Source organism: Triticum dicoccoides, chromosome 2B (assembly GCF_002162155.2).
Source record: "Triticum dicoccoides isolate Atlit2015 ecotype Zavitan chromosome 2B, WEW_v2.0, whole genome shotgun sequence".
In the NCBI taxonomy this organism is placed as follows: Eukaryota; Viridiplantae; Streptophyta; class Magnoliopsida; order Poales; family Poaceae; genus Triticum; species Triticum dicoccoides.
In genome coordinates, this window is record NC_041383.1 from 291,720,502 (window position 1) to 291,738,301 (window position 17,800).

At 43.5% G+C, this 17,800-nt stretch overlaps 2 protein-coding genes across 3 annotated transcripts in view; one reads left to right on the plus strand and one right to left on the minus strand.

Moving 5' to 3' along the window:
* Positions 1-5,845: 5,845 nt before the first annotated feature.
* LOC119363553 (nucleobase-ascorbate transporter 11-like) lies at positions 5,846-11,630 on the plus strand. Of its 2 annotated transcripts, XR_005174047.1 has the most exons (11): positions 5,846-6,673; positions 7,942-8,039; positions 8,126-8,296; positions 9,289-9,389; positions 9,454-9,589; positions 9,764-9,814; positions 9,922-10,209; positions 10,302-10,536; positions 10,617-10,897; positions 10,992-11,283; positions 11,379-11,630. XR_005174047.1 is itself a non-coding variant. In XM_037628930.1 (10 exons), the coding sequence occupies exons 1-10, from the start codon at positions 5,914-5,916 to the stop codon at positions 11,211-11,213; spliced, it is 2,343 nt and encodes a 780-aa protein (XP_037484827.1). In that variant the 5' UTR covers positions 5,846-5,913; the 3' UTR covers positions 11,214-11,630. The 2 variants fall into 2 exon arrangements, 1 of the variants encoding a protein (XP_037484827.1); XM_037628930.1 differs by having other exon boundaries at positions 10,992-11,630.
* Positions 11,554-17,800, minus strand: part of LOC119363554 (ranBP2-type zinc finger protein At1g67325-like) — a 106,931-nt gene continuing 100,684 nt past the window's right edge. The window contains exons 3-8 of the mRNA XM_037628931.1: positions 16,638-16,843; positions 12,798-12,814; positions 12,644-12,711; positions 12,484-12,556; positions 12,148-12,260; positions 11,554-11,888 (exon numbers count right to left, since the gene is read on the minus strand). Coding sequence (XP_037484828.1) covers positions 11,694-11,888; positions 12,148-12,260; positions 12,484-12,556; positions 12,644-12,711; positions 12,798-12,814; positions 16,638-16,843 — 672 coding nt within the window. The 3' untranslated portion in view covers positions 11,554-11,693. The remainder of the gene's footprint in view (positions 11,889-12,147; positions 12,261-12,483; positions 12,557-12,643; positions 12,712-12,797; positions 12,815-16,637; positions 16,844-17,800) is intronic.

Genomic DNA, 17,800 nt, shown 5'->3' on the forward strand with positions numbered 1-17,800 from the left:
CGGGCTTCGGGGGCCCGACCCGGGCTCGGGCGGGCCGACGACGGTGGGCGGCTGCGGCGCCACGTGGCGTGCCCTGAGTGGCTGGGGCGCGGCGGCGGACGCGTCCGGCTCCGTCCGGACGTGTCCGGCGGCGGAGAGGGAGCGGGCTAGGGTTTCGGGATCCGAAAATTTCGGAGGGCTGCACATATTTATAGATAGAAGGAGCTAGGAGACTCCAAATGGGGTGTAGTTTTCGCCCACACGATCGTGATCCGACGACAGAGAGCATGAAAGTGACTTAGATGGGTTATAGGGCTGTTTTGGAGGGGAGTTGGGCTGCAACCCAAAAGAGGCCTTTGCGGTTATCCGGTTATCCGTTGGAGTATCAAACGAGTTCCAAATGACACGAAACTTGACAGGTGGTCTACCGGTGGTGTACCAAGGCCACTTGCCAATCCTCGGTACATTCCGAGAACGTTTAACACCCGCGCATGAAAAGAGAAAAGAGGGGTGCGCCGGTGCACGTGGGAGTGTCGGATTGTAAAACAGAAAACGGGGAAAATGCTCGGATGCATAAGACGAACACGTATGCAAATGAGATGCACATGATGACATGATATGAGATACATGACATGAACAAAATGCAAAACAAAAGACAAAAACCCAACCACGGAGGAAATCTCATAACACATAGCCGAAAATGGCAAGAGTTTGAGTTACAAAGATGGAAAGTTACATCCGGGGTGTTACAGTACGATAGCACCACCTATCGGAACCACGCCAAAAACATCCGTGTCTCCAATTGCGTTTGAATCCTCCAAACCCTTCCCTTTACTTTCTTGCAAGTTGCATGCTTTAATTTCCGCTGCTCATATACTCTTTGCATGCTTGCTTGAATTGTGTGATGATTGCTTGACTTGTCCAAAGATTGCTAAAATCTGCCAAACTCTAAAATTGGAAAAATGTTAAGTTTTTAATTGGTCAAGGAGTCTAATCACCCCCCTCTAGACATACTTCAAGGTCCTACATTATAGCTTACAGAACACGTACAAACACGAGGTAGAACTTATCTGTTTGGCTTGCTGGGATCAGTGCCGGGAAATCTTCTCACTCCTTTGTTGAAGCCAAGTCCATAATGAGAACCTGCAACTCCATACTGATGAGAACAAATTTACCTTGATGACGGAGGGAGTATTTGCTTCTGTGTATAAATTGTCCAGGCATATGTGATGCTAACCTGTGTAATCGTAAATTGAGCTATGGATGATGTTCGTTCTTTTTTCCTTCTTCCGCCACAGCGCGCCAAGCTCTGCAGTGACTCGAAGGATCTTGGCCTTGTCCTTTTCCTAGCATCCTGGCGTTCTGGCCCTTTTGAAGACGCGACCAACAGTTCGGCGTCGGGTTCCCTCTCACGAATCCTGTGTGCATGAGCCGATCCGTTCTTTTCTCTCTCATTGATTCACCCCTCCATGAATAACCCGCTTAATTAGCTCATTAAGATCATGCGTGCTTTTGCTCCCGTAATTTCCCTACGTCGCCTCATGAATGCTTGCTTTTCCTCTCGCTATTTTCCCACGTCTCAGGTGCCACATGAGTGTAATTTCCTATAGGTATATTAACTGGTCTAGGTGGATGTGAAAGACCGAGGTGATACTTTTAAATACGTGAAGCCATCAATGCGACGCAGGCACAAACAAGTATTTAGCAAGGGCCAGGATGGATGAAACATTGTGTATGCTTCTTGCGCCAAGGCTCAGCCGGACGTACAAGCATTAGGAGGGAACGAAACGTTTTATTAACAAACGTACGGGCAGCATATACAGAGATAGATTAGTACCACCTTGTTTATATTACGATTTTGTCTATATAAATCGTAAAAGTGTATTATGACTGGACGAAAGCGTATTGTGATGCTGAACCCGACAAACTCAACCCATGCTTTATTATTAGGGGTTTATTAAAAAGAAGAAACTGATTAGATTTTCCATCATAAATAGCACATATGTAGCTACTTGTAAGTTACTTTAATTACATTGGACATTAACATTAGAATATATGTGTTATTTCTACATCGAAAATTGCTTTTGGAGGCCGAGCTCCATAGAGGCCTCCATTTGCAAAATCCAAAATTCACATTTTTGCTTTACAAAAAATTCTGAAAAATATGCATCTACATGGAGGCATAATCACCCAATCTATTTTAATAACAAAACTACTTTCAATATATTTTTAGTGCGGTATCCCTAAACAAAATTTGAAATAAGTATGCATAAGTCAACTGGATGTGCTGATAGAGCGTCAGGTTTTTCTGAATGCAATTTAGGAAACAAAATAATTATATTGAAGTAAGAGCAATGATATACACATAATATTTGTCATCCGACTTCAGTACGTTGTTGAAGGTCGGCCCATAGATACATAGTGATGAAGCATATCACACTGACATCGGACAATAAAAATATTAAAATAAAACAAATTTACCTCGATGATGGAGGGAGTATTTGCTTCTGTGTATAAATCGTCCAGGCATATGTGATGCTAACATGTGTAATCCTAAATTGAGCTATGGATGATGTTCGTTCTTTTTTCCTCCTTCCGCCACAGCGCGCCGAGCTCCGCAATGAACCGGAGGATCTTGGCCTCGTCATTTGCCCAGCATCCAGGCGTTCTGACCCTTTTGAAGGCGCGGCCAATAGTTCGGCGTCGGGTTCCCTCTCACGAATCTAGTGTGCGCATGAGCCTATCGGTTCTTTTCTCTCTCATTGATTCACCCCTCAATGAATAACCCGCTTAATTAGCTCATTAAGCTCATGCATGCTTTTGCTCCCGTCATCCCACGTCACCTCATGAATGCTTGCTTTTCCTCTCGCTATTTTCCCACGTCTCAGGTGCCACTTGAGTGTAGTTTCCTAGAGGTATATTAACTGGTCTAGGTGGATGTGAAAGACCGAGGTGGTACTTTTAAATACGTGAAGCCATCGATGCGACTCAGGCATAGGCAGGTATTTAGCAAGGGCCAGGATGGATGAAACATTGTGTATGCTTCTTGGGCCAAGGCCCAGCCGGACGTACAAGCATTGGGAGGGAACGAAACGTTTTATTAACAACGTACGTACGGGCATGATATACAGAGATAGGTTAGTACCACCTCGTTTATATTACGATTTTGTCTATATCTATACCTATTATTAAAGAGAATAGGTATTCTTGGTTTGGTTTACACATGTTAAGCAATCTAGGCCAGGTACTTGTATATTGATGGGTCTTTTATGGGCTTTCATAGAGAGACCGCAAAAAATAATTGGGTCAAAATAAAGCAACATTGTAGGAATTGAACACAAGACCTCATGTCTAGCTCTTCGATGTAACAACCAAAAATTTATGCACCTTTCATATTTACTAATCCCAACTCACTCTAAATATACGAATTAAGCAAATCATGTTTAGGGCACGCTAATTAAGCGAATGAGCTAATAAAAGAAGGATTGTGGGCTTAAATATAATATTTAAATGGATGTGACTAATTAAAGAAAGTATTATGGGTAAACCAATGGAATAACTATTAAAAAGATTGTGGTCTTAATAAATTCTACATGAAGGATTTGAGGTAAAAAGGAAGGATCTATAGGCTTCAATATGTTGGGGCTACTAAATTACTCCCTCTGTTCCTAAATATTTCTCTTTCTAGATATTTTAACAAGTGATTATGTACAGAGTAAAATGAGTGAATCTACACTCTAAAATATGTCCATATACATCCATATGTGGTAGTCCATTTGAAATATCTAGAAAAAAATAAATATTTAGGAACAAACGGAGTAAAAAAGGAAGAATTTGATTCCCGACTAAAACGGGTGAGGACATCATGGTAATTAATGAAAGGATTTATACTTAAATGCCATTAACAAAGGATTGTATTTAAATGGAATCAGTGGTAGATTATGCCCCGCGAAGAAAATATGAACACGGCTAAATTGCAACGTAGTTTTTTATGTTCATTTCGTAAAAGGATGTTACATTGCAAAATGTTCTTCATAGTGAATCCGATGTTGTGGGACATTATGCTTGCGTAAAATTTTGCCCGTTGCAACGCACGAGCATATGTGCTAGTAAATTGTAAAAGCGTATTATGACTGGACGAAAGTGTATTGTGACGGTGAACCCGACAAACTCAACCCGTGCTTTATTATTAACTAGCACAAATGCCCGTGCGTTGCAACGGGAGAAGAACAAAACCATACTTCCTGAACCCAATAGCTCAAGACCCTTCCCCCTCCTCCTCCTCCCACGACCGACTACCACACATGATGACATCAGTAAACTCTTTGAAATCTTGCACACTGCCACATGATAAACACACATGAAAAGATGTGTTGTGCAAAAACATAACCATGAAAGGATTTTTTGACGTTGTTTAGTGATGCCCCAAAAATATCGCACTATAATAAAAATAGTAAAGTCTTAGTACAACATTCTTGCTTCATTACGGAGGCAACAAAGATTTCCATGAACTAGTGTTGGCTAGGTTTAGGGACCGGGTAGCATAGCGCTATTTGTGTCCAATGATATTAGAAGCATTTTTTGCGGGGCAATGATATTAGAAGCATTGTACAAAGATCCTCCATCAGTGCAGAGTTTGTGTTACACACAACAGGGAGTCCAACTGCTTGTGCTTTGGTGACCAAAATTATTTTTATTAGGAGCACTCTAAGAGTTTGTGATGGGCGCTAGCGTGTCGAGCAGAAAAATAAGAGCAAATGTTTTGTTCTCAGAAAAATATTGTACATGACCAACAAAGAATGAGTCATGTTTATTATGATTTAGACATAGTATTTTTTTTGCATGTTAAACAACTCCAACATAATTTGCTTTTGAGTTATAGTTTGACGTGTCAATTCAGATATAAAAAGTAGTTCAACTTGCCTGATGCCGTTGTATTGGCATGCACGGAGACGTTTAGTGCCATTTGGAGATCCTCTCTTTCTTTTTTTAGTTTTATATATTTTCCTTCCTTACCTTATTTATGGGACAGTTTCCATTTTTTCTCTGTCTAGAGATGAAATACCGGCCCTCTTTCTTTCCTTATTCTTTCCATCAACCCGCCCTCTTTCCTTCTTTATTTTTCTCTCTTTTCTTCCTTATTCTGTCTTCTTTCCTTCTTTGTTTTTCTCTCTTTCCTTCCTTATTATGAAAAGACTTATTTTCTTCTTTATTGGTTCCTGAGATGGCTCCTTGATACCGAGAGAACTCGAAGATGTATATAAATTACAAAGGATTATACTTAAATGTCATTAACAAAGGATTGTATTTAAATGAAATCAGTGGAAGATTATGCCCCGCGAAGAAAATATGAACACGGCTAAATTGCAACGTAGTTTTTTATATTCATTTCGTAGAAGGATGTTACATTGCAACATGTTCTTCATAGTGAATTCGATGTTGTGCGACATTATGCTTGCGTAAAATTTTGCCTGTTGCAACGCACGGGCATATGTGTTAGTAAATTGTAAAAGCGTATTACGACGGCATGAAAGCGTATTGTGACGGTGAACCCGACAAACTCAACCCGTGCTTTATTATTATTAATTATAATAATAATATTATTATTAAATTATTAATTATTATTATTATTATTATTATTATTATTAGGGAAAGATTTCAGCTTCTTGCAACGTCTTTCAGCTCCGCGACGACGCGACACCCCACGATCCCCCCGCCAACCGCCGCTGTCTCCCTGCCGCGCGGGCCCCGCCAACCGTCATCCACGGTAGGCCACCTCGTGTCAGTCACGCAACGAACGTTTCGTTCCCCGACGACGGCTGCGTTCTGAAGCGACGTGGTACCCGTCTCTCTCTCTCTCCTCACAGCGGTCACTTGCTGAGCAGCTTCTAGCTACCTTCCACGCTACTCAAGCTGCTGCGCGTTCCGCCGGCGATGCCCAGCTCCCGCCGAACCACCGCCCGCGGCGGCGGGGCCGCGCCTCCGCCTGCACGCGGAGACGCAGAGGACGACGCGCGGGTGCCGCCCTTCACGGGGAACAACACCGACCACAACCCCCGGGAGCTGCGTTCCTGGGCCCGCCGCACCGGCTTCCACCCCTCCGCCTTCTTCTCCGGCGAGTCCGCGGTCTCCAACTCCTCCACCGCCACCGCGCGTCCCCCGCCGCCTCCGCCTCCCCCGGCATCCTCCCGCCGCCCGCCCCGCCCTCCCGCGGCTGCGGAGGACGACCCCGATCCCGCGCCGCCGCTCGACCTCGATCGTCGCGGCCACCAAGTCCGACCTCGCCGCCGCATCGACCTCCGCGGCGAGCTCGAGATCCCGCCCGCCGCCGGCCCCGTCGAGGTGCCAGCGCAGGCAGAACCGGCGAGGAGGAGGGACGGCGTCGAGCGCCTGCTCGGCGAGAGGGCGGCGCTCAATGTGGGCAGGAGCGCCAACGGCGTGCGCGCCGACGTGGACGCGGATACGAGTGCGAGGAAGAAGGCGGAGGAGGCGGAGGCGAAGCGAAAGGCTGAGGAGGCAGAGGCGAGGAAGAAAAAGGAGGATGAGGAGAGGGACGCGGAGCTGGCCGCGTACTACCAGCAGCAGTGGGCCAACGAGGAGGACGGTGTTGCCAACAGTGTCCACGGCGAGGAGACGGCGCCTCTTAATCGGCCATCAGGGCTCCGCTGCGGCGTCTCCGAGAACCCCGGGTGGGGTGAGTTCCCTGCTCTTCTGCTTCAAGCTATTCCCTGCGTTGCACTAATTTAATGACGAATAGAGAGATGAATTTTAGTCTTTCTGATTGTGATAGTAATGTCCGAGGGGTCATGTATCATCATGTCTAATTGTTACCTAGGAGTTATTGTTAGTGCCTGCCACATAATGTATATAAAGTTACATCAAAGCCCTTCATCGAGATGATCCTTATCCTCTGGGTATGCAATCTGCTATGCCTAATTAGACAATGTATGTATGTTTGATTAACTGGAAGTCTGGAACCCCTTGTTTCTAGACACTCCACTTGATTCAAGTGTTTATTCGCTCACTGTATTTTGGAGCTTGATTGTAGCACAATGTTTATTACACAAGCTGCTTTGAGGGGTTGTGTGATCAGACAAGCACAGATTTGCAGCTACAGCTGTCCAAGTCAGCTTTATTGGACAAGTAATAATTGCTAATATATATGTTTCTGTAATCATTTTATATTCCGATATAAATATATACCAAAATGGCTGAAAATAGGGAAAGAAAACTTGCTTAGTTATTTTTGTTGTGTCATCTGTTTTTCTTGCGACTTTAACGTGATTTGCCCTATTATTTCTATTAATCTGGATACTTGTAATGCATGATTTTTACATATGAACCAAACACAAATTTAATCCATTCTCCTTTTGCTTTTGGTATCTATAGTGACATTTAGCCAGTTATCACTTTCATCAAGCTTTAAGCGGCGCACCGGAAGTGTGGGAAGCACCGCATGTTTGCGAAATGTTTACGAAATGTTAAAGTTTTGCCCAGTCTGCATCTAATAATTTTGTTACCTAATAATACTCTTGTTGGCACAGTTATCTCAACATAATGCAAGGATATCAACGGCTTATTGCTTCGGCTTTATTAATTTATCCCCTAGATATCCAAGTCAAGTAAATAAATTCCTTGGGCATCAATTTAGGTCTCGAGCATCTTCTGTGGGTTCATACTTACTTCAACTTTGAAGTGGCATTCTAATATTTAAAATCCACTTTTCCGCTAGCAGACGGCCTGATTTTACATTATTACAATTTCTAAGGATGAAACAGTCTGCATACTGCAGGGCACACATTATTTAACTTCATTTTTTATCAGATCACACAATTGAAAACCCTGTGCTGTAATGCAATTCAAATTTGGCCTGCTATTCCTTACTTTTGGGATGAGTTTTGATGTCAATCTGATGGAAACTGCAGGGACATTTATTAACTTAATTTTCTTTTTCCATTACAGCACTCCTCGTATTTTATGGCATACAACACTACTTGTCAATAGCCGGTTCGCTTGTTTTTATTCCTTTGATATTGGTACCAACCATGGGTGGATCGGATGTATGACCTCCCCTTCCTTTCTTTTATCCTTATTTGCGTTTAGCTGTAAAACTGCCTTGAAATAATATGTTCATTTCACGTGACAGGTGGACACAGCAACAGTCATTTCCACCATGTTATTAGTGTCTGGTCTTACAACAATACTTCATACTTTTCTTGGTTCTCGGCTTCCATTGATTCAAGGAAGTTCTTTTGTATATTTGGCTCCTGCATTGGTGATCGTGAACTCTGAGGAGTTCAGAAACCTTAGTGAAGATGTATGCTCAAATTCTAGACCCTCTTTACTTTATCTGCGCATTCTTCCTCAAGCATTTTCAGATAATGCAATGGACACATTACTCCAAATCTCATAGAATGAAAACTCACCTGTTCATGTTTATGATGGCAAAACATTACGTCTGTATAATACAACATTGAACCTATACATACAACCTGTGGTGGTGAAGTGATAAGGAAGTAGGCATAATTTTTCTGCCGAGCTGTTCGGCTGAGGTTGCAAAGTGAGAAGCATGTATGCTTTTGATATCCAGTTCTAAAAGTTCAAATAAAAATCACCTAAATTTGGTAAGCTGCCGTAAATGTTTGTGAGGGAGGCACATAAAAGAGTTATTTCACAAAGCATGGTGTAGAAAATTTACTGATGAATATACATTAATTGGGCACTTAATTTTGAATAATGAAAATTTGAGTACCATAAGCATGCATACTGTGGACTTAGTGGCTAGTTGCAAAGCAGGGTACCATGGTTATTTGGTATTTCCTGATATGGAAGCATATCAAATAGCTGTCACCCCTTAAATAGAACCACAATAAGGTCTAGTAGTGAGCGCCTTCTGCATATATCCACATCACCAGAAATCTAATGTGACAACCAACATTATAGCTCTGTTCTCATTTAAGGGTGTGGTCTGTGTTCTATTGGTGAGGACCAAGTCTTAATGTGAAACTACATGATGCAAGCACAGTCCACTCCAGATATCTTATTTCCACAACTTGTCTCCAAGGTAACAGAAACCACACCCTTAAAAGAGATATCTGGAGTGTACTGTACTTGCATTATGTAGGTTCACATTTAGTGGCATATGAGATTCCACACCAAGCATTTATGTGCTGGATTGGATTTTCACCTAAGTGAGGATCTAGCATTTTATTACTACAAGCAAAAGTTTCACCCTTTGATCTTTGGACCAAGGGCCTTTTATCATGCATCATCTCTCTCAATTTGGTATTCATCCTTTATGACATGCAGAAATTCAAGCACATAATGAGGGAGTTACAGGGGGCTATACTTGTTGGTTCAGTTTTCCAAATAATTTTGGGGTACAGTGGTCTCATGTCACTGCTGTTGAGGTATGTAAAAAAGGTCATCATGAAATTACCAGCCTAGAACATATGTCTAATTGTGGTATTACAGATTGATAAACCCAGTCGTCGTGGCACCAACTATTGCTGCAGTGGGTTTGGCGTTTTTCAGTTATGGTTTCCCTCATGCTGGTAGTTGTGTAGAAATAAGCATGCCCCTCATTGTATTGCTTCTTCTGTGCACCCTGGTATGCCTGCGAGATTCTCTTCTTTTTATCAAGTAACCATGCACATTATCTCATTTATTTTATTTGCTTCTGTCATTTCATATTTCTAGTGTCACCGTTGCCACCGCAGCTGGTTTGTTCTTTAACTTGTATTGCTCCCAATATCATACTGATCACTGCCCTTCTACATTGCAGTACATGAGAAAAATATCCCTGTTTGGAAACCATATCTTCCTCATCTATGCAGTACTTCTCTAATCCTATCCCTGCATGTTCATTGTTGTGCCGATAGTTTACATCCATGAACTAATGTTTTGCTGCCTTCTAACTGCACTGGAATCTGTTGTTGCCAGGTACCACTCAGTGTTGGCATTATATGGGTGTATGCATTCTTCCTAACTGCTGGTGGTGCATACAACTTCAAGGGCTGCAGTTCAAGTATACCCAGTTCGAATATATTATTGGATTCATGCAGAAGACATGCAGAGATTATGAGGCGTTGTCGAACTGATGTTTCTAATGCTTGGAGAAGTGCTGCCTGGGTGAGGGTTCCGTATCCATTGCAGTGGGGCCCTCCTACATTTCATTTCAAAACAGCTATCATTATGATGATAATTTCAGTGGTTGCATCAGTTGATTCAGTAAGTAGTTTTTGTCAGTGGACTAATAAAAGTAGTTATCCTTCATCTCGAATAAGTAATGATCGAAGTAACACCCGCTGGTACTTCTGCAGCTTTCCTCATATCATGCTGCTTCGTTGCTAGTCAATTTAAGCCCTCCAACACGTGGAGTTGTTAGCAGAGGGATTGGCCTTGAGGGGATTTGTACTTTTATCGCCGGACTATGGGGTACAGGAACTGGGTCGACAACATTAACAGAGAACATCCATACCCTTGACACAACCAAAATGGCCAGCAGAAGAGCTTTGCAGCTTGGGGGAGCCTTGCTGGTCATTTTTTCTCTCTTTGGTATGGTCTAATATTTTTCTCACGACCATTTTGTCGTTGACTAGTTGTAGACTGCTTACATCTGAATTCCTTGGCTGCAGGAAAAATCGGAGCTCTCCTTGCTTCTATCCCTGTTGCTTTGGCCGCCTCTGTTCTTTGCTTCACCTGGGCTCTTATTGTCGCACTTGGCTTATCCACATTGAGATATACCGAAGCTGTAAGCTCAAGGAACATGATAATCGTTGGTTTTACCCTGTTCATCTCCCTGTCCATCCCCGCATACTTTCAGCAATATGAACCCAGCTCCAATCTCATTCTACCGGGCTATCTTGTTCCGTACGCTGCAGCTTCGAGCGGACCAGTTCGCACTGTCAGTGATGGGGTGAGATTTTCTCTCTGAACAAGCTGGATAGTGGTTAAACCATCTTCGCTGTAGTTAACCATGAGCTGACCTAATTCTCGGGGTTGTTCTGCAGCTAAATTATGCAGTGAATGCTCTTCTATCCATCAATGTTGTGGTGGCTCTAGTTGTTGCAATAATCCTTGACAACACGGTGCCGGGAAGCAAGCAAGAACGAGGGGTATACATCTGGTCAGATCCTAAGTCCCTGGAGTTGGATCCTGCATCTCTGGAACCTTATCGGTTACCAAAGAAGATATCATGCTGGTTCAGATGGGCCAAGTGCGTTGGCTTTTAACATAGCATGGCTCCACTCCCCTGCACTGGTAGTGCCTGCTGGGAGGTAGGGATGCAAAGATGCTATTCAGGTAGGGCCTTCTAGCTACTGCTCGTTCTGGGCTTCCGTCTGGAGCTCACTGCATGTAAATTTAAACGGTAATGATAATTGGCAACCGTTGTTCAGGAGGAAATTCCCAGTGAACGCTCTCGTAACCACAAGACCCAGATTGCACGGATGGCAGTTTCTCAAGAAATTTGCCTCAAAACAAATGAACTGCCATGCACAACAATAAAAAAGTCGTCTTGATCATTCGCAAAACGTTCCTTGGGGATTCAGGCCCAAATTTAAATTAGTTATGGATTGAAGGGAGTAGGAAACTGTAAAGCACGACTAAAATTTAGCAGGTCGATATTTTCCTGGAAGTTGCAGAGTCGATATGAATGCTTGTTCACAGGGAACAGAAAACACATCTCTGCAGTTTACAGTAAGCTTGTATAGCTAGGGTACAACAATGCTTCGATGATAGTTCTCATCACGTTTGAGAATGCTTGATGAGTCTGGCTTACTACATGAGCACCCTTTCCGATTGCACACTGTGCGGAAGGGGTAGTTCAGGTTATTGCACTCCGGACAGGTCCAGCTCCATTCTGGTGCATCTTTGTCTTTGCGAGGCGACGAGCTCGAATTAGGTCCCTGCAGGAGGACGATGAGTTAATGTACATGAGATGAGAAAAAGACAGTCTGGAGAGGAATTAGACCATAGGCCACCAATACATGTACTTGCATAATGTTTGTCTAGCGATACAATGATCAGAGCACAAACATAAAAGCACAATACCTACGAGTGATGCAAACCATATCGCTGGATTTTGTGGGATGGTTAGAAAAATAGCGTCACTTATGACCAGTCTCAAGACACAGGAAATGATGTAAAAAGGAGTATTATGCTTACAGGAGTCGGCCTTGGTTCTTCACATTTCTTCATGTTGCAAGTGTTTCTGAAGGCAAAATTTACATTACCACACTTGGGGCATTCCCAGTCACCCTCAGACAGTCCATCTGGGCCTATAAACGGTAACTTCCATAAGAAACAAACCGTGAAACAAACCAAATAATCTCGTTTGTTGCATCACTTTATGTAAACATCATGAACAAATCAGTCAAATTCAGAAATTTCATTGAAAATAACCACAAAACACTAATAAAGGTCGGAGGCAGGAAACCAGAACAGATTTGTTGCAAAAGAAAACAATCAGTAGAATATAGAGAAATGGATGGGATAACTTACCTCCACGTCGCTTTCGTGAAGCAGTGCTGTCATTATTTTCCACTAATGCTCCATCAGGCCATGGGCTAGAAACCTCCATGCACACATGGTCAGATACTCCCCAAGATCAGAACCAGTATACAAAGCATAACACGTTGTATGGTTGATAGTGAAAACAAACCGGCATTGGAGATCCTCTAAATCCATAGCCGTATCGACCCAACTCAGGTCCGTGGGCATAACCCATCCCTACAACTATCAACAAGAGGAATCATAGGCCATTCTAATTAAATCCTGAAATGACTGCAACTAACATTCAGGAAAGAGATACAGACCCCCCATTGGACCAGGTCGAGGATATGGTCACCCGAAATGGAATGAACGCCATCTTTCTTGGGATGATATTCGCAATCTACATAGTAAGGGTAACCACCCCTGGGTGGTTTTGAGTGATTTTAATGAAATTTTATATCCGTCGGAAAAAGAGGGTGGTATGGCTAGACCACTTGGTATGATGAGAGAATTCCGCGAATGCCTAATGGATTGTGGGCTGGATGACCTAGGCTATACGGGTGACCTGTTCACTTGGAGGAGAGGCGAAATACGTGAACGCCTTGATCGAGCGGTCTGTAATATAGCATGGGCAAACAAATTTTCACGAGCGGCAGTGATCAACGAAGAACATGTTCATTCTGACCATCGCCCAATCATACTAGATACGAATTAGTTGGATGAAAAAAATCTTTAAACAACCAGAGGGGCGTGTTAAACAGTTTGAAGCCAGGTGATTGAAGGAAGAGACGGTCATTGAAATTGTTAAGGCATCTTGGGAGAAAGCAAAACTTGCAAGTATTGGACCTTCACTTGTTGATCGTACGAGAGCAGTACATGCCGATCTGCATACCTGGGACCAAGAAACTCTAAAGGGGCCAAAGGTGAGAATTAGAAAATTAAAAAAAGAATTGGAGAGACTAAGGCGTGGCCCATTGAATATGGAGTCTCGATGTCGTCAGAAGGAAATTATTGTGCTAATTGAAAATATCTTGGATCAAGAGAAAATTTTCTGGCTACAAAAAGGACGGGCGAACTGGTTGATGCACGGGGGTCGTAATACGTCTTTCTTTCATAACGCTGCCACGGCCAGGAAAAAAAAGGAATAATATAAAGAAACTATTAGACGAGTCTGGAAAATGGATAACAGAAAAGGATTTGAAGAATCACATCACTGATTATTTTACAAAGCTTTTTACTTCGGAAGTCCAGCGTCCGAATCAAGAAGTTTTATCACTTGTCAGTAGGAGAGTGTCAAACGAAATGAATAATGCTTTACTTGCTCCTTATACCGCGGAAGATGTTCGCAAAGCTTTATTCGATATTGGGGACTTGAAAGCTCCAGGGCCAGATGGACTCCATGCTATCTTCTATAAAAGGTTCTGGCCCATGCTGGGGGAAGACCTAATTGAGGAGGTGCTGAAAGCAATCAACACATGTACTATCCCGAATGGTTGGAATGATACGACAATCGTGATGATTCCTAAGATTAATACACCAGAAAAGATAACCCAATTTAGGCCGATCAACTTATGTAATGTGGTATACAAAATAATTGCAAAAATGGTGGCTTCTCGACTGAAAACTTTTCTACCAGAAATTATTAGTCCAACACAGAGTGCATTTGTACTGGGTAGATTAATAACGGATAATATTTTAGTGGCCTACGAATGTTTTCACACAATTAAGAATAAAAGAGGGGTAGAGAGGGTCTGTGTGCTATAAAACTTGACATGCACAAAGCTTACGATAGAGTCGAGTGGTTTTTTTTGAAGGAAATTATGTTGAAATTGGGCTTTCATCGAGAGTGGGTTAATTTGGTTATGCAATGCGTCACAACTATAGAATACAAAGTAAGGATCAATGTAGAGGAAAGTGAGAGTTTTAAGCCTACTAGAGGGTTGAGGCAAGGGGGCCCGCTATCACCATACCTCTTTATGCTTTGCACAGAAGGATTGAATGCCTTGCTCTTGCATGCTGAGGAGAACGGGAACATATCAGGAGTTAAAGTCTGTAGAGACGCCCCGCCAGTCACAAATCTTCTCTTTGCGGATGATTCACTGATCTTGATGAAAGCCAACCAGCATAATGCGGCGGCCCTGAAATCAGCACTAGAATTATATTGTGCGGCGTCGGGACAGCTGGTAAGCGTGGAAAAGTCCAGTATCTTCTTTAGTTCTAATACAAAGGTAGGGATCAAAGAACAATTGTGTACACCGCTAGATATAATGACGGAGGCCCTGAATGACAAATACTTGGGCTTGCCAGCAAATATGGGTATTGATAAAACTTGCTTTAAATTTCTGATTGAATGTATTGTTAAGAAAATTAGTTGTTGGAAGGAAAAATTACTATCTGCAGGGGGAAGGAGATCCTGCTCATGACTGTGATCCAAGCCATACCTACCTATGCAATGTCGGTCTTTAAAATTCCTAAAAATTTTGTAAAGGAATCATTGACGCGATAGCGCATTTCTGGTGGGGAGACGAGGAGAACCAGAGGAGGATGCACTGGATGGCTTGGTGGAAAATGTGTGTACCAAAAATCCAAGGAGGAATGGATTTCCGTGATATCCACTGTTTCAACCTAGCTCTGCTTGCCAAACAGGCATGGCGTCTCCTCGACAATCCTGAATCCTTGTGTGCCACTATTCTAAGGGCCAAGTACTACCCTGATGGCGACTTGCTGAATTCTAAGCCAAAACATGGTGCTTTCTTCACCTGGCAAAGCATTATGGCAGGCATAACTACTCTAAAATGTGGCTATATTTGGCGAGTGGGGAATGGTCATAATATTAATATTTGGGAAGATGTCTGGATCTCAAATTGTGCCACTAGGAAGATTGTGACTCCTAAAGGGGGACAATTGTTATCAAAAGTGATGGATTTGATTGCCCTGCTTCCAATAATTGGGATGAGGACCTGATTAGACAAACTATGTGGCCCATTGACGCACAACGGATTCTTTCAATCCCATTTTCGCAACATAATATGACAGATTTCATTGCCTGGAGTTATACGAAAAATGGTATGTTCTCGGTACGATCTGCTTACTCTGTGGAGTGGAATTATCAGTTTGGGAGTCAACTAAGACACTCTAGCGGAATGGGGCGAACCACACCTAACCCTATATGGTGTAAGATATGGAAGTTATCCTGTCCGGCAAAAGTCAAAAAATTTATATGGCGTACGTTACATGGCACCCTCCCATGCCAGGTAACACTCGCTAATAGACACATGAAGGTTTCGCCCCTTTGCCCTCCTTGCTCTCAGGGTGTAGAGGACACGAAACACATGCTTTTCCTATGTACTAAAGCAAAGGAGGTCTGGAAGAGACTAGGGATGGATGACATTATTGATAGAGCTTGTGAGGTTGATCATGCTGGAGAGGCGATATTGGAATACCTTTTACTTCTTCTTGATCAAGATTTGCGTATTCGAGAAATGATAGCTATTTCAGCTTGGTATCTATGGTGGGAGAGACGGAAATTAGTGCACAAGGAATTAACTCAGAATGCAACTCAGATATCAATGGGGATCATAGCCCTTACATGCAATTTTGCAAATGCATCATCTTCAAAGGCGTCCATAAAAAAGGAGGGTTGGCATTGCCCTCCTAGGGGTTTCGTGAAACTCAATGTTGACGCCTCTTTTGACTATAACATGTTGAGGGGTAGGATGGGGGCAGTCTTGCGAGACGACAAAGGTAGGTTTATTGCAGGAGGAAATGGAAAGATCGACCATTGCGTGGATGTTATGATGGCAGAAGCTTTAGCTCTCAAATTTGGACTAACATTAGCACAAAGGGCGGGGTGCAATTGCCTAATCATCAACTCAGATGATCTGGAGGTGATTGAGACCATGCAGGACGTGGGACAGTCAACGGGTGCGGCGGCGGCAATTTTTGATGATTGTTTTCACTATGCATGTGATTTTGTCATGACTAGATTCAAACATTGTAATAGAGAGGCAAATAAAGTAGCACATGAACTTGCTAAATTAGCTAGATTTTCTTCAACTTCGGATTGGTTTGAGGAGCCTCTGAATGAAATTGTAATGTTCCTCACAAATGATGTACTGCTTATATCTAATGAATAAAGTTTCATTTTAACTCAAAGAAAAGGTTGGCCATAAGAAGAAATGAGACCATATGAGCCATGAGGTCCAATTGGTGGACCATAACCATACCGCATTCCAACATGCGGATATGGAGCACCATAGCTAGCTGATCCAAGAGGAATGTGAGGCGAGGGGGGAGGGGGGGCACCAGTGCTACCGTAAAATAGAGGTGATCGATCATATCCACCACCAGCAGGCGATGGCATCATTCTCTGTAAGACAAACAAAGGTGCTAAAAAAGTGTTTCTTCAATGGTACAGACATGTCAGCACAAATTTGTTCCCCTTCATGTTGCCTTTATATCAAAGACTAAGAAACCATCACAATAAAGCCAGAAATATACATCACTTCGTTAATGGTCGACGGTGCCCAAATGATAGGCCTACTAAGTAATATGAAATATCTGCCTTGTTAGTATTGATCTCTCCATCAATGGGCCCAAAGGCCCATTGGACCCTTGACTCGCTCCCTGATCAGGGGAGCCCAACCCAACTGGGTTGTGGGCCCCTGTTGCGCCGGCTATAAGAGGGAGGTGGGGCCACTAGGGCATGAACGCCAAAACAGAACCGTCGCCCACCTCCCTGACCTGACCGATCGAGGAAAGCCGGAGAGCGATGGGAAGCTCCACAACGCCATCAGCCACTTCACCACTTCACCACCACCTCGCCATCTCACTGCAATCACCGCCGCCACAACACCACCATGGTTGCTGGTTCGAGCTCGTCGAGCCAAGGAGAATGTAGGACCATCGGGATCCCTAACCCTATCTGATCCAGAGGTTCTTTCAATGGTATCAGACAGGTTTGGTTATAGGATCTTCGGTACGAAGAAAAACAGAGATAGAAAGATCCCCCCCTCCTCAAGAACCTAACTCCTAACAGAGAAAAGAGGGAAAAGAAATCCCAAACGTAGCGCCGCCGCACGGCCGCGCCATTCCTCTCGATCCCGAATCGCATCGGCATGCCGAGGATTCGGGAAGAAGAACTCCACCCCGACCGGGGTAAAGGGCACCGAGGCCAAACCGTTCGATGGCGACGCGCTCACCACAAGGCGAACGCGCAACCGTGAAGGGGATGGCAACGGCGCCACCACCAAGTGCTCCACCGTCGCTGTCCTCAAGCGAGGCAGAGAAGGAGCGGGCGCAGCTGCGCCTTGTTCTCTCTGAAAAA

Coding starts and splice junctions, on each gene's coding strand:
- LOC119363553 (XM_037628930.1), top strand. CDS start 5,914: ATGCCCAGCTCCCGCCGAACCACCGCCCGCGGCGGCGGGGCCGCGCCT. Junction 9,390..9,453: donor CTCATGTCACTGCTGTTGAG/GTATGTAAAAAA, acceptor GTGGTATTACAG/ATTGATAAACCCAGTCGTCG. Junction 9,590..9,763: donor TGCTTCTTCTGTGCACCCTG/GTATGCCTGCGA, acceptor TCTACATTGCAG/TACATGAGAAAAATATCCCT.